Here is a 16,952-nt window from a genome sequence, read left to right as displayed (position 1 = left end):
GGAAGAGAAAAGTGCCAAACATGAGTATGTTAATCAGAGCAGCAGCCCTATTTCAACCAGGGCTCATAGCTGGGCCCTCTGAGAAACCACGTAACAACACATCTCAGAATCACCCTTCCCAGTGCAAGGTAACAAGGGCATTTATCCTATGGCTCCTTTCCCCCTGTGGTTGAGGGTTGCCTGTGCAGGAAATAAAAACTTCCAGGTTGTGCTTCTGGTTACAAGAAGAGGCCAGAGATGGCCATCAATGTGCTAGGAGCTGTCTGCAGCTGCAGATGAATGCAGGTGGGCTAGGGAGCTCGGGGAAGGGGCATCGCCATCATCCAGAGAGACCACAGGGACAGCAACCCTGCTGTGGGGACACTGGCCACTTCTCTGCACTATTGGTGTTGCTGCCAAGAAAATAGTAGCCGCTGGCAACGCTGGCCTGCTTCTTCATGACATATACTTCGTCCTCTCATGGGAGCAGCCCCAGCCCTTTCCAAACTTCAGAGCAAAGGTTTCCCAACCCCAGAATGAGGAGGAAGTTCCTTCCTACCCCAGCCAAAACACCTCATTTCTTGACCAGGATTACCCCCTTCCAGGGTGATTGATAGAGGAAAGAGCCTTAGGTTTCCCAGAATATTCTCTTACTCCATGGCATCAATAAGAAAGTCACAGAATCATCCAAAGTTGGGACACATTTCCCAATGCCTCAATTATGCAGGTATGTCCACGGTCACCTGGTTATATTTACATTCACAACACTTAGGCAGTAGGTATGACTGAGTGAGAGATGGGATAAGCGATTCCAGGACGATGCCTACACAACATAATTCATCATTTCATGTGAACATGGCCCACTGCCTGTTTCTTATTGAGGTTTCCTGGCTTGGGATGTCTATGTGAATTTCCTTGTGGTATGTTTCATTTGACTGATCCTTATCTTTGAACAGGTACATGTGCTGGGAACAGACAAGGCCTATATTCAGGGATGAGAGTCATAAGGTTCCAGGGCTCTTCCTTCTGGTTTTCACAATAACATGTGACTGAAACAGGTATCATTCTTCAGGCTTGAGACCAAAAGGTTGCCTGTGGCAATAAAGTTCTACAGGAGGATGGTTTGGTTTTTGTTTTGTTTTGTGTGTGTGGTTTTCTTTTTCCCTGATAGACCCTAAAGGGTGCAATTTACACTAATCTTAATCTAGTCTGATAATAATATCCACTAGGCAAAAACCATTTGGTGTGCTATATGCTAACTGCTGAGTTTAGGGATATAAAAGTAAATGTGTCATATTGCTGTCCTCTGTTGGGATTAAAGGTGTGAGCCACCTCACCCAGCCAGAGGGGGCATTTTGAAAATTGTGAGTTCTGGAAACTCACAGCCTGGTAGTATACAGGTCTGTAAGAGATCAAGTAGGAGTTTGGGAAAGGTTTTGGGAAAGGTTTCAGGGAAGAGGGGGTATTTTGGTGTTTTATTTTTGTTACTTTTTTTTTTTTTTTTTTGGAGCTAGGGCCTCACTCTGTTGCCCAGGCTGGAGTGCAGTGGCACAGTCATAGTTCACTGCAGTGTCGCCCTCCCCGGGCTCAGGAGATCTTCCCATCTCAGCCTCCCAGGTAGCTGCGATCACAGGTGTGCACCACCACACCCAACTAATTTTTGTATGTTTTATAGCAATGGGATTTCACCATGTTTCCCAAGCTGGTCTCAAACTACTGGGCTCAAATGATTCACCCACCTTGGCCTCCCAAAGTGTTGGGATTAAAGGCATGAGCCACCTCACCCAGCCAGAGGGGGCATTTTGAATGGTGCCTTACAGAAAAAGATCTCAAACATATAAGGAAGGAGAAAGGGCACTTTAGCCAAGACAACAAAAGAGTTTCCAGGAAGCCTCTGTTAATTTTGGTGCTAATGGAGGGAAAATGCTATAGCATCCAGGAGCCAGTGGGTAGGTGACCATCAGGGTTGGGTGACTGGGATATGAGGCTAACAAAGAAAATGAGACCCAGCTCCCAGGTGGTGGTTTTTAGCACCATTTTCCAACAGGATAAACCAGGACTTCTTGGAGAAATGCCTTATTTTAGACCTGGGGCAGGGAATATAGATGAGCCTAGAGCATCTTGCAGTGCCAAAAAGAAGTGCTAAGAAAAAATACATATACACGCAGCCACACATTGAAAATGTCCAAAACCAACCTGAGGGAGCTCCCAGTGGCTAAAGCTGGAATTATTTGGGGGAAAATTAGTAATCGTAGTATTGGATTATAATCCAAAGTCTAATATAAATAGCCTTAAATTGATACTGATATAAATAAATAACTGAACAAATAAACGGGAACAAAAAGACAACTCTTCCTTATAGAATTTCAAATACTTTATGTAGATACAACCCCTTCAAAAAAGGTGGCAATTAATTCCACAAATCCTTGAGTGGCTGATTTTAGTGACAGGCTTCCCGTGATTAGGGTGTGGAAGTGGGGATAGGGTAGGGGGAGGATATAAATAAAGGTTACTTCACTTCTGTGGTCTTCCTCCCCGGCCTACCCGTGGGAAAAATGTAGGAACAACCAAGCAGTCCCGACCATCCCTTCTCAAAATTGTCAAGGTCATGGTAAAAACAAGGAAAGTGTGAAAAACCATCACAGAACAGAGGAGGCTAAGGAGACATGAAGAGAAGAAGTGGTATCCTAGACCGTTTCCTGAAACAGAAAAAGGGCATTAGAAAAAACCTAGTGAATCCAGATAAGATATGGGGTTAACAGTCATGTACTAATGTCATACATAAATAGCTGTGACATATGTACCATAGTAATGTGAGATGTTAACAGTAGGAGGGGAAACTGAGTTCGGAGTGCATAGGAACTGTCTGTACTGTTTGTGACTTTTATATAAATCTAAAAACCATTCTAAAATGAAAAGTCTATTTAAAATAAAGGGCCCGGCACTGTGGCTCACACCTGTAATCCCAGCACTTTGGGAGGCTGAGGTGGGTGGATCACCTGAGGTCGGGAGTTCAGGACCAGCCTGACTAACATGGAGAAACCTTATCGCTACTAAAAATACAAAATTAGCCAGGCATGGTGGCGCATACCTGTAATCCCAGCTACTTGGGAGGCTGAGGCAGGAGAATCGCTTGAATCCGGGAGGCAGACATTGCAGTGAGCCAAAATCGCACCATTGGACTCCAGCCTGGGCAACAAGAGCGAAACTCTGTCTCAAAGATAAAAATAAAATAAATAGAGGCTGGTTGCGGTGGCTCATGCCTGTAATCCCAGCACTTCAGGAGGCCGAGGCAGGCAGATCACTTGAGGCCAGAAATTCAAGATCAGCCTGGCCAACACGATGAAACCTCATTTCTACTAAAAATACAAAAATTAGTGGGGCGTGGTGGTGGGCGCCTGTAATCCCAGCTACTCAGGTGACTCAGGCAGGAGGATCACTTGAGCCCAGGAGGCAGAGGTTGCAGTGAGCTGAGATCGCACCACTGCATTCCGGCCTGGAAGACAAAGTGAGACTGTGTCTCAAAACAATAAATAAAATAAAGGAAGAAGATGAAGCTCACATTAGAGGACCGTGAACTAAGAGTTTTAGACTGTATTGTTTGAGTAGTGGCAACTAGTGATGGCTTATGAGCAAAACAACACAATCAGAAATGGGGCTTTAGGAAATAACATAGGAGCAGTATGGGGGTTGCTCAGAGACAGTGGAAGGAACTCTAGCAGAGCATCTCCTCATGAGAAAAGGATAGTGTCAAACTAGAGGAGTGACAGTTTGGATGGGGAAAAGCTTGAAGAGGACCTAGAGATGTAGGGAATGAGTAACCAGAGTAAACCAGGCTGATTCTATGTGGTGGATGTTGAATGGGGATGACTCCATGAACCCCAGGAGGAGGTGCATCTTGAAGAGTTTGATCTTGTTTACTTTGAGGGTCACTTTTCTATGCCCCAAAATGCTGGGCTGAAGTGGCAGCTATGCTAAAATTGAAGCAGGAATGAAGAAACAGGAGATCTCAGTTCCAATCTTGGTTTCACCACTAAAACATACTTCTGCTACTCCGATCATTCTCCTGTAAAGTCAGGAAGGTGGCTTTACAAACCTCTATGGCTGAGCTATCCAGTTCAGCAACCAATAGCCACATGCAGCTGTTAAAAGCAATTAAAATGGAACATTGATTTTCTCAGTTACACCAGCTAGATATCAAGTGCTCAATAGCCAAATGTAGCTAGTAGCTACCATATTGGATAATTAAAAAATGAACATTGACGTCATAGCAGAAAGTTCTGTTGAATAGCACTGCTTGAAGATCCTCCTCCTATAATAGTCTGATTTTAGGATTGTTGATATATGCTGCTATTCTTTTTTTTTATGATTTAAAAAATGGGATATGTATTTGGATAATTTGCAACCTATAATCCTAAAAGAATTGCCAGAATGCAAATATCTTTTTAATAATATTATTTCTGGTGAAATCAAACTCAAAATATACTACTTAGGACTCCTCCTTGTCCAAAGAAGAAATTAAACTAGATAATTGCTTTTCTGAAATAGTCTGCAAATTATAATTCACAAGAAGTACACAAAATAGGGTAAATAAAAGTGTATATACAGGAAAAGCTACATAATTCCAATTTTTGCTTCCCTAGCAAGGTACTGTACATATACTACATCAACATAATAGAAATGGCACAGTCTCTGAGGACACATTCCACATTTTATTTACATTTTAAGACTAACTTTAATCTCAAAATCACATATCCATACACCTATTTCCTTTTTGTTGACTTCACTTAAACTTAAATGCATGGTTAAACAAAGACTGTAAACAAATATTTACCATGTCTGTTACATGTAACATACAAGAACAGCTTTTAACAGAAATTCATCAACTCCCCCCAACATTTTTTATTATAAATACAGGTATCAAAACAATCCTGAACATATTTTTGATACTACTAGTAGTCAACACCCACACCGCTTCAAAAATTAACACATCTGTGACAATATTTGTTGTACCTGCTACTTTTTAAACAATTTCAACTGCAGCTCTCTTTCACTAAGCAAGATGGGTAAAGCATGCCATTTCTGTTTTCTTTCTTGAGATTTTCACTTTTTAGAAACACACATGCTTCCACTGCCATCTGACACTTCTCCACACGCTTTCATCTTGTAAACCTGAATTATATTTCGAGTACTCCAGGTTTATGTTTAAATGACAGTGCCTTAACAAGAGAAAAAAAATTGTGCTGCATTTTTCCTCCTGTTACCTGAAAACATAATGGGTGTACATGTATTAAATATATTCTTACAGATGTCCAGGTCATGTTTACCAGCTGGAATTCTTTTACTTAATGTGTGGGTATTTTTCATTGTGATATTGAATCAAAACATTAACATGAGTAGAAGATTGTTGATTTAAGACAAGTTTGAGATCCACTAAAATTAATTGTTGTATGTTTGTCCTTCTGGTGGCTGTGGAAGCTTCATATTTTCTTTGGACATCATTAGACGTCTTAGCTCTTGAAGTACAACTTTAATGCTATATGAATTTTGCCATTTTGCTAACACTGGTATGCTCTGGGCATCCACCATCCCACTGGAATTATTTATTCCATTCATATTAATTTTTGTTACAAATCTAACTGACGGAGGAGCTTCTGGGTATTTAGGTCCCCATTCTACTTTCAGGCTATATATTCTGTTTTCATAATTTGTCCTTGGTGGCCCAATAATCATGCCTGTCCACCTTGTAAGTGTCATATCTTCATCATCTTCAAGGCCCCAGCTAACCGTACCATCCTTTTTGTACTCCTTTTTGTCCTTCTTCAAGTTCTTCCAACAAGCGAAAATTACGAGGAACTTTAACTCCTGTGGAGACCACCATCTTCTCCTGCAGCCCGACGCAGCCCGTATGCTGCTATTCTTAAACTGAAAGAGGCATTTTCTCATCTCAGAAACTCAAAAGCTAGATGAAAGTTTTTTTTATTATTTTTCTTTATAAATAATAGAGAAGCTCTCAAATGTCTTACTACGTAGAAAAAAGCATGGTAGAGAATGACTGTGTGTGTGTCAAGGGACACATACAATGTTTGTGTGTGCATTGAATATTTCTGGTAATAGTCTCTATGGAATGGGACTAGGGAACTTGGGACTGCCATGGAGAGGAGACAGTTTTCACAGCTTGAATTTTCTCTGTTTATATATTATCAGTCTTTTTGAAAGTGGTTGAGTGCATATGTAAATTTCAAGAGCAAAACTGAATTAACATATCAGTAGATACCAAATAACATTTGATATACTTCAACAGCCATTTCAAGTAAAATAGAAAGAGGAAACTACTTAAATATGATAAAGACCACTAAATAAAACCTAACTGAACATATTAAATAGTGAAATATCAAAGATGTGGTATTAGGGACAAACGAGAAATAATGGCTATTACAACTATTATAAGTGTTTTAGAGGTCTTAGTTAATATAGTAAGAAATTCAATTTTCATTTTTAGCATTATGGCTGACTAGATGTTCAGATAAATCTTATTGGTATAGCACACTTAAAAAATCTGAATAAGCCTTTAACAACATATTTTTGTATGGGATGGCTAAACCGGTGTGAAAAAGGAAGGAAATTCCTCTGATTCCCAAAACAAGAAGGAAGGATAAATCTAGTGGGATACGTGCTAATTCCTAATAACCTATCATTCCTAATGACCTATAGCCTGAAGTTTAAAGGGTCCCACATACAGGGTCAGGAGACAAGTCTTGGGTAGAGTCTGAACAAGAAACGGTTGGATTCAAGCCCCCTGAATAGAGCTATGGTCTTGGAAGGGCAACTCTTTCAATGAGTGCAAAAGTTGTCCCACAGAAAGAGGCAATAAGGATATCTTAGCCTTGGATGTGAATAGAACAACTAAAAAGAAGTCTGCTTCAGATAACTCCTCATCAAAAGTCTATACTCACACAGATTTAAGGCTAGGATTCACACTACTTTTGTGACTTTAAAAAATCTAAATTGAAATTTTGGTTACAAGTTGTCCCAGGTCACTACTGCCCCATGGCAGAAGCAAACATATGTCCTTCTTTTAAAGAGGAAGGAACTCTAAGCCCAAACCACAAATTCCAAGGAATATGACCTCAAAATTAGAAATCACCAAAGACATGGGCAATAAGCCACCATAAGCACTGTCAACAGAAACAATATTCTATAGATTCATCCCACAAATACTATAAATATTAGAAACTGTTAAGCTATAGACTGGGCATGGTGGCTCATACCTGTAACTGCAGCACTTTGGGAAGCCAAGGTGGGAGGACTGCTTGAGCCCAGGAGTTCGAGACTAGCATGGGCAATATAGTGAGACCCCATCTCTATTTTAAAAAAAGAAAAAGAAAAAAAGTGTTCAGTTATAGAATATAAAATGAGTATATTTAATATGCCAAAATAAATGTTTTTAAAGACTTGAAAATGATAAAAGAACAAGAAACTATTAAGACTGGACAGGTAGACATGAAAAACAACCAAACAGAACTTCTAGAAATGAAAAAGTGTGAATAATAATGAAACTAGGAACCTCAGTGGATTAGACACAGCTAAAGAAGGAAGTAATGAACCAGAAGAGAACACTGGAGAAATTACCCAGAATCCAGTATAGAGAGACAACAGAATAGAAAATGAGAAAGAGAATTCAAAAACATAGAGGTTATTCTAAGTAGATCTAACATACATAGCTAATTGGAATTCTAGAAGAAAAGAAAATGGAGTATAGTAAATATTTAAAGAAAACATAATGAATGAGAATTTTCTAGAATTGATGAAAGACATGATTCCTCAGATTCAGGGAGCTCAGTGAATCCCAAATAGGATAAGTAGTGACAAATCTACACCTACACACTTTGCAGTGAAACCTAAGAACACTGAAGACAGATGATTAAAAGCATAGAGGAAAAAAAATAGATTATTTATAAAGGAACAACAGACTGAAAGCTGTCTTTCACAAGGAACAAAAAAAGCCAAAAGATATTAATATTGAAGATATCAAAACACTTTGATGTCTTTAAAGTGCTGACAAAAATGATCAACTTATAAATTCATACACAGCCAAAAAAAAACCTGTTAAAGTTAAGAGAGGTGGCTTTAAAAAGTTAGGAGAGGCTGCCTGGCATGGTGGCTCACGCCTATAATCCCAGCACTTTGGGAGGCCAAGGCGGGCAGATCACGAGGTCAGGAGATCGAGACCATCCTGGCTAACATGGTGAAACCCTGTCTCTACTAAAAATACGAAAAATTAGCTGGGCGTGGTGGCGGGCACCTGTAGTCCCAGCTACTCGAGAGATTGAGGCAGGAGAATGGCATGAACCCGGGAGGCAGAGCTTGCAGTGAGCCGAGATCGCGCCACTGTACTCCAGCCTGGGTGACAGAGTGGGACTCAGTATAAAAAATAAAAAGATAAAAAGTTAAGAGAGGCCGGGCTCAGTAACTCATGCCTGTAATCCCAGCACTTTGGGAGGCTGAGACGAATGGATCCCCTGAGCTCAGAAGTTCAAGAATAGCCTGATCAACATAGTGAAACCCGATTTCTACTAAAAATACAAAACTTAGCCAGGCAGTAGTGGCATGCACCTATAATCCCAGCTACTTGGGAGGCTGAGGCAGGAGAATCGCTTGAACCCAGGAGGTGGAGGTTGCAGTGAGCCACTGCACTGCAGCCTGGGTGTCAGAGTGAGACTATGTCTAAAAAAAAAGAGAGAGAGAAAATAAAGGCATTTTCAATAAACACAAACTGAGAAGGTTTACTACCAATAGACCCCCGCAAAGGAATTTCTAAAGAATGTACAATAGGAAGGAAAATGAACCCCCCAAAAATATCTACAATAGTGAACAAAGATTATCATGGTGGGTAGATCAAAGCCATAACTAAATGAATATAGAATAATCACAATAATATCTAATTTGTTAATTAAAACAAGATAGAATCAGAATCCCATATAACTACAGCACATAAATCAGGAATTATGTAATTGAAGTCAAAGCATGCTGAGGTCTTTGTATTGTTTAGCATATGGGTAAAGATACTAATTAGCTTAAGATTTTATTAAGTTAAATATGAATGATGAATTTTCTATCATAAATACTGAAATAATAGAGACAGAGTATATAACCTCCCTACTAATCATGGGGAGAAAATGGAATGAGAAAGAATAAAAACATTAATCCAAAGAAGGCAAGGATGGAAGGGGGAGAAGAATCAGAAAACCCACTAAATAGAAAGTTCACAATAAGTTGGTAGAAGTGAATCCAAGTATACTGGTATACTCAATATCAGACTAAATAACAAAAAAAATTCTTGCCAAATACTATATACAGGAGATAGTTTTGTTTTGTTTTGAGACAGGGTCTTGCTTTGTTGACCAGGCTGGAGAGCAGTGGTACGATTACAGCCGACTGTAGCCTCTACCTCCCATGCTCAAAAGCAATCCTCCCATCTCAGCCCCCCAAGTAGCTAGGACTACAGGCGTGTGCCACCATGCCCAGCTAAGTTTCTTATTTTTTGTACAGACAGGGTCTCACTATGTTGCCCACGCTGGTCTCCAACTCCTGGCCTCAAGCAGTCCTCCTGCCTCAGCTTCCCAAAGTGCTGGGATTACAGGGGTAGAGCCACCATGCCCAGCCGAGATAGTTTTAATAAATGAGGGACACACAAAGGTTGAAAGAAAAAGGGTGGAAATAATTATGTATACTGGACTAATTTTTTTAAAGCTGGGGTAACTATTTCACATCATACAAAATAGACTTTAAGGCAAAAGGCATTACTGCAGAGAGTCACTACATATTAATAAGAAATTAAAGTCACTAGGAAAATATAGAAATTTTAAACTTATATGTACTTTTGTATATCAAATACTTAAAAATTTAAAATGATAATCATTACTTCAAGTATTTGACAAACCTATCACAGTGGCAGTTTTTAACATATTTCTTTTAATAACATATTAAGAAAAAAGTTCATAGAGAATGTTTGAGCAATACAGTCAATCAGCTCTAACTAATCTGCATGTAGCATATGATACCTTGCAAACTGTATTCTTTTCAGCTGCTCATGGAACACTTACGAAATTTCACTATGTCCATAAAGCAAACCTCAACAAATTAGTATACAGACCAAATTCTCTGACTACAGTGCAAGTTTCTCTCCTAATATACTTGGAGACAGAAGTATTTTTTAAACAACTCAGGAGTTGCTCATACTGGAAACAGTATTTTACATATTTTAGTTCTTGAAGGGTGGTTACATTAACATAGTGTGGTATATATGACGACTGTGTTTGTTAGAACATCTCAGTTCTCCCACCATTCAGGGTAATTGAGTTTATTCTGCCTTGTCTGTATACATCAGAACTTTTGAATACTGTTTCATTGTTTTCTATGTATAATCTCTCCAAAAGCAAATTTGGGTAATACCTTCAAAAACAACTCAAAGATTCACAAAATAATCCACCTGAGAAAATTTTCTAAATCACATCCTATCAATTTCAAAATCATGCCTAATACTTATGAAGAGTTAAATTAGTTATGAACAATTTGTGTAACTATGGAAACATGAGAGAAACAGTTTCCTGGAAGAATAAAACTTCAGCAATAGAAAACTTTATGGAACTAGCTGAAATTAGCCCACAAAAGAACATTATCTTTAAATCCTTACTAACGTTGAGTAAATTACTATTAAGCTATAGAAATATTTGAGTGGGCCTCTTTGTGTTAAGGGTTGAATACCTTAAAGATAAAGGAGGGGTGGGAATAGCAGAAGTTCTCAAAGTAATCTTTTATTTAAAATGTCAGAAAATTAAAATATGTCACATAAGTCTGCAAAATAGAGATAACAGTGTTTTATTTGCATACCCAGAGAATGCTGAAGACTCAAACCGCAATAGGACTAATAAAGGGATTTGGTAAGATGACAACATACAAGGAAAAAATCTGTAAGGCAATAGCTTTCATGTTTACCAGCAGTAATCAATTAATAATACATACACACACAAGATGTTTATTGCGACTTTATTACAAATAGGGAAAATGTGGGTTATAACCTGGCTGTATGTCAAGTTATAAGTCATATAATGCAATATGCAGTTTTGAAAGAGAATGAGTTATATTCATATATTGACCTAAAAAGACTTATGATATATATATGAGTGGAAAAAAGCCAATAGCAAAAATATATATACACTATAATCTCATTTTTATTAAGAGAAAGAGAAGTCCGGGTGCGGTGGCTCATGCCTGTAATCCCAGGACTTTGGGAGGCTGAGGTGGGTGGATCTCTTGAGTCCAGGAGTTCGAAACCAGCCTGACCAACATAGTGAAACCCTATCTCTACTAAAAATACAAAAATTAGCTGGGCATGTTGGCGCATGCCTGTAATCCCAGCTACTCAGGAGGCTGAGACAGGAGAATACCTTGAAACCGGGAGGCGGAGGTTGCAGTAAGCTGAGATTGTGCCAGTGCACTCCAGCTTGGGCAACAGAATAAGACTCCATCTCAAAAAAAAAATAAAAATAAAAAGGAGAGAAAGAGAATATTAATATACACACAATAAGGATTACTTTGAGATATATTTTTATGCAAATCCACTTAATATCAATATCAATGCCTACAATAAAATATCCAACAGCCAAAATTAAAAGCAGGAAGATAAACCCAAAGCATAATGACTAAAATGGAAAGAAGTAAAGCAGAATTACATTCCATAAAACATTTGCAACGCAAAACAAAGCCACAAAAATGCTTCTCCTAAATAAGAAATACCAGATGCTAAAAAAAAAAAAAGGAAAAAATTTAATTTTAGGAAGAATGCACTACAATTTTAGTATCATAGACTAGTTAAATATATTAGTGGAAACAGAAAAGCAATGGATGCTTCAGTAAGTAAGGTGTGAAATCCAATAATGGAAAACACATTTCTCTAAACTCCTAACACTTCTGACACCAAATGTGTGGGTTTTCCACACTAAGCAATTTTCCAGTTCTCTATGGACACCAACAGGGTGTCCTACAATTTAATTTTGATACTACTGGCCCAAAGTTAGCACAGCCCTCACAGGTTAAGGGCTCAGTGCCACAAGAGTGTCCCCACTTCAGTTGGCATTCGCCAAGTTCAGACTTCCCGTACTTCTGACCAACTAGCTATAATAGATCAGGGGTTCCAAAACCCCTTCCTCAGATATGATTATTTGCTAGAATGGCACACAGAACTCAGGAAGGCACTTAGGTTTACTAGTCTATTATAAAGGATAAAACTCAAAATCAGCCAAGAGGAAGAGATGCATAGGGCATGGTTTGTGGGAGAAGCACAGAGCTTCCATGCCTTCTCATGTGCACAACCCTCCAGCACCTTCATATATTTACCAACCAGGAAGTCCTCTGAACATTTTCGGCCAGAGTTTTTATGAAATGTCATTAAGTAGGCATAATTGGTTAAATCACTGGCCATTGATAGGTGACCTCCAGCTTCCCTCCCCTTTCTCATGGGTCGGGGATATGAGGCTGAATGTTCCAATCCTTTAATCATACGCTTGGTTCTCCTGGCAATCAGCTCCCCCATCCTCAGAGCTTTCCAAAAGTTGCCTCATTAACATAAACTCAGATGTAGGTGAAAGGGGCGTGTTATGAACAACAAAAGATGTTCCTTTTACCTTAATCATTTTAGAGCTTTTTTAGGAACTGGGGACAAAACCCAAATATTATAACAAAAGATGCACTATCATCTTTCAGAAAGTTACAAGGGTTTTAGGAGCTCTGTGCTAGGAAGGGGGATCAAGGAGACAAGATGTATATTTCTTATGTCACGCCATTTTAAAAAAAATAAGGATGAAATAGACAACTGCGCAAGAAAAAGTTATTGACCTAGAAAACAGACTCAGAGACCTAAGCTGAAAATCTGTTCAATGCCAAATTTTAAATATGAAAATTTATAGACAATGATGTAATACAACAGAGCTAGCAAATAAATGGCTCCTCCTCACTCCTCTCCTCCCCACCCAGCCCTCTCTCACAACAGTCATCAGTAATCTTTGCCTGCAATCTTTTCCTCTGAGCCAAGACAAGACCAGAAGGTTCTTAACCTAGCATTTTGGGCAGCCTCTATACAATGCTTATAGTTGCAAAGTAAGATTAAAATAATTTGCTTCTATAGAGACAATTACATCATCCAAAAATAATGGGAAAAAGTGAAAGAAAATAACTTGTCATTTTTTTAGTAGGAGAGGATCCAAGATAAGAATTCAGCCTAAAAATGGATAAGGCACACACAAGGTCTCTTCAAGATGTAAGAAGAAGACATTTAGATATATTCTTGTTAAATCCCTGAACTTTAGAGATAGAGATGGCTTGAAACAACTAAGGAAAACATTTCAGGCCATCACAGGTAAGAATAGCTTGAGATTATCCTACTGAGGTGCTTAAAAAAAATTCACAAATCCACAGAACCTGCATAAATTCTCCATTGGGCAACTTTATCTTCAAAGAATGACTCAAGGGGCATTGGCTTAGATAAACCACAGTTATTTAAAAATAAATAATGTAAGCATTAGGAGAAATATTGATACATAGTAAAATTTAATTTGTTTGTATAGCAGCCCTTATAAATTAGAAAAGATATTTTAAATGTGTGCAGTTCTGTCAATCTTAAATGAATTAGAACCAATTAGGTGAGTTCTAGTAGTAGACAACCAATTTCCTGTTAAGGAGTCCAAAGTTGTTTTTTTCTTTGTAATAGATTAAAATATTAATTTAGATTAATAAAATGATTAGACTGAGTTTTTCCTTTAAGTATTAAGGTGCTATGTCATTGCATAAAAAAACCATTGATTTTAAAACACACCATTATATAAGTACCACTCAAAAAGTGAAAAATCACTTTAAACTATTACTCAATGCTTTCTTGTTGCTGATTTTTATTTTATACTTTTTGAAGGTGCTCATGTAGGCTTATTGAGACATGTAAGTAATCATACTATGAAGAGCTATGAGCAAGTTCACGCCTATGGAAACAATGATAACTCTTAGACCTTCCACCTAGCTGGCAGCCATTGTAGGATGCCAGTAAGACACAACCTGACTTTAGGGATGTTAAAGTGTGAAAAATATGTGCCTTAGAATTGATTAAATATGACACATTAAGTAAGTTACCTTCCAGGTGGGTTTAAAAGGAAAGAAGGTACTTAAAACAGATAAATATGATTGGATGTGACACAGACTGTACTACAGGAATGTGCAAAATGCCTTGACTCACTCTACAGAGAAGCTTTTCTAGTCGGAGCACAGAGATGTCCCTGGAGAAGGTAGAATTGAAAAGGAGAAAACTCCAGTATGATAGAGTTCAAATATGACAGGCTAGGTAAAATGCCCCTGGGATCTGGGGATTCAAGTCATGATCACCAGGCTCTTACAGTACTGATGCTGCTGGTGCCACCATAAGGTGATGAGGGGACAGCAGTGTCCCTCTGCTGGTAGGCATCCAGTATCTATTGTTGCGAGAGTGCATGCATGCATGAGTGCATGAGAGACCGAATAAGTGAGTAAGTGCATGCGGTAGGGTTGTCCGGGGCCCAGCATAACAGCTGTTCTCTTTTCCCTTGTCACCCTCAGAGAAACTGGAGAGCGAGAAGCTAAATGTGGCTGAGGTCACCCAGTCAGAGATTGCTCAGAAGCAAAAACTGCAGACTGTCCTGGAGAAGATCAATGAAACCCTGAAACTTCCTCCCAGAAGCATCAAGTGGAATGTGGATTGTAAGTTGAACAAAGGAAAGGGGCACCATTAAACAATGCCTGTGGTCCCTGCCATGGGGCTTCCCCAAGAAGCCATCCATAAGCTTGGCAGGCTTCGGGGCAGGGGGCCAAACTCATTTATCTTTGAACAAGATGCTCCGCTTCCTTAGAACTTGGAAGAAGTTCCGTATGTACCCTTGGGGGAAAATAACAAAATGTCAAAATCTCACGTTCCTCTTCTGTAAAAGGCTTTCCATAGAAACCTCATGTGAAATGGCAAAGGGAAGGAAACTCATTCACTGAGCTACTTTCTTCTAAGTCCCAGCTCAGCCTTTTGAGAAAGCTGTTGTCTGCAGCTTGGAGAGGCTTGGAAAGCTGAGGTCCCCACATCCACACAGCTGAGAAGCAGGGAGCAAGGATTCAGCTCTGTCTATTGCAAAGCCCACACCTTTCTAACCCCCCTTCATTTTCTAGAAAGAGCAAAGATATGGCTGAGATCATAGGCACTGGAACAAGATGTTAAAATTCAGTTTTTTACAGCTAGCATAGCTCAGAGACCTCAGAAAGCATACATTGTTAGTTTATAATAACTATTAGTTTATAAATTATTAGTTCATTTGCTGCTTCAAAGGCCTGGTGTCTAATACAGACTTAATGAGTCCCTATCAGAATTAATCGGGATTAGGTGAATCTAGCAATAACAACTGGATTCCAAAGTTTATTGTAATAGATAAGAATAGGAACTTAGATTAATAAAAGATTAGATTAGACTGTGTTTTGCCTTTAGGTATTAAGAGGTTAAGTACTATGCTTTATTGCGTCTAACTTATACAACTTAAAATCAACAGCCCCCTACGAAAAAAAAAAAGAGAAAAAACCTTTCAAACTTGGGAAAGAAAAAGGCATCTTCACCTCTAAAGTTAGAAACCCAGTAACTGCCAGTCACAATCTCTCCAGCAGGTCTCTAACATCTGACATTGGGGCTGAGACACCAAGTGCCTCCTCAACATAATTACACATTTTCGTGCACAGCGTGATGAGCTACTTTGCACAGCAGTGTGATGCTGGGAACAGGGCACAGGGCATTCTCTGCCCGCAGAGGGAGACACCTGAGGGCAGGAGGAGGGAGGCCTGCTCTGGGCCCTAGATGCTATCAAGGAGAGGGGCTGTTTCCCTGTGTTCCAGGAATGCTAGTATTGTCAATGGGGGAAAACAAGGCAGCGCAGGGAGGTTGATGACTAGTTTGAGAAATGTGTCTGCATTTTAAAAATCCACAGTAGTCATAAACATTAGAGAAGTCCTCTAATGAAGACTGCTGCTTAGTTTGGTTTGATCCTATCTCTTACTCCTTTGAATATGGACCACCTCCCTGTACCCCTCCAAAAAAAAATAAGTCAAACATCATTTAACTTATCATGGGCCGGGCGCGGTGGCTCAAGCCTGTAATCCCAGCACTTTGGGAGGCCGAGGCGGGCGGATCACGAGGTCAGGAGATCGAGACCATCCTGGCTAACATGGTGAAACCCCGTCTCTACTAAAGGTACAAAAAACTAGCCGGGCGTGGTGGCGGGCGCCTGTAGTCCCAGCTGCTCGGAGGCTGAGGCAGGAGAATGGCCTGAACCTGGGGGGCGGAGCTTGCAGTGAGCCGAGATCGCGCCACTGCACTCCAGCCTGGGCAACAGAGCGNTGAGTTTCTAGATGGATACAACCAGGTGCATGTCTGAGGCACAGAGGGGGGTGTTTATAACCCATGATAACATTAAATGCAGTGCGTTCTTCTCCTGGTCGAGCAGGGCAATGGTCATCTGTAGCTCCAGGCATCCACACACTATATCGTTAGTGTAGATTTCCGCAGGAGCGTCCATCCAGGTGAGAGGTCGAGTAAGTGGAGGGAAAGGCACATAAGCCCAATAAGAATAATTATGTGTGGCGCGGTGGCTCAAGCCTGTAATCCCAGCACTTTGGGAGGCCGAGGCGGGCGGATCACGAGGTCAGGAGATCGAGACCATCCTGGCTAACATGGTGAAACCCCGTCTCTACTAAAGGTACAAAAAACTAGCCGGGCGTGGTGGCGGGCGCCTGTAGTCCCAGCTGCTCGGAGGCTGAGGCAGGAGAATGGCCTGAACCTGGGGGGCGGAGCTTGCAGTGAGCCGAGATCGCGCCACTGCACTCCAGCCTGGGCGACACAGCGCGAGACTCCGTCTCAAAAAAAA

General features: G+C 40.0%; 1 protein-coding gene and 1 pseudogene across 1 annotated transcript in view; one reads left to right on the top strand and one right to left on the bottom strand.

The window, feature by feature from the left end:
- PARVA (parvin alpha) overlaps positions 1–16,952 on the top strand; it is a 169,876-nt gene that overhangs the window by 115,399 nt on the left and 37,525 nt on the right. The window contains exon 5 of the mRNA XM_025355698.1: positions 14,620–14,760. Within this exon, the coding sequence (XP_025211483.1) occupies positions 14,620–14,760 (141 nt within the window). The remainder of the gene's footprint in view (positions 1–14,619; positions 14,761–16,952) is intronic.
- LOC112605803 lies at positions 5,391–5,860 on the bottom strand (annotated as a pseudogene).

The sequence above is a fragment of the Theropithecus gelada genome, chromosome 14, assembly GCF_003255815.1.
Source record: "Theropithecus gelada isolate Dixy chromosome 14, Tgel_1.0, whole genome shotgun sequence".
Lineage (NCBI taxonomy): Eukaryota > Metazoa > Chordata > Mammalia > Primates > Cercopithecidae > Theropithecus > Theropithecus gelada.
Note: the sequence above shows the minus strand (reverse complement) of the source record. Positions and strands in the feature narration are given on the sequence as shown.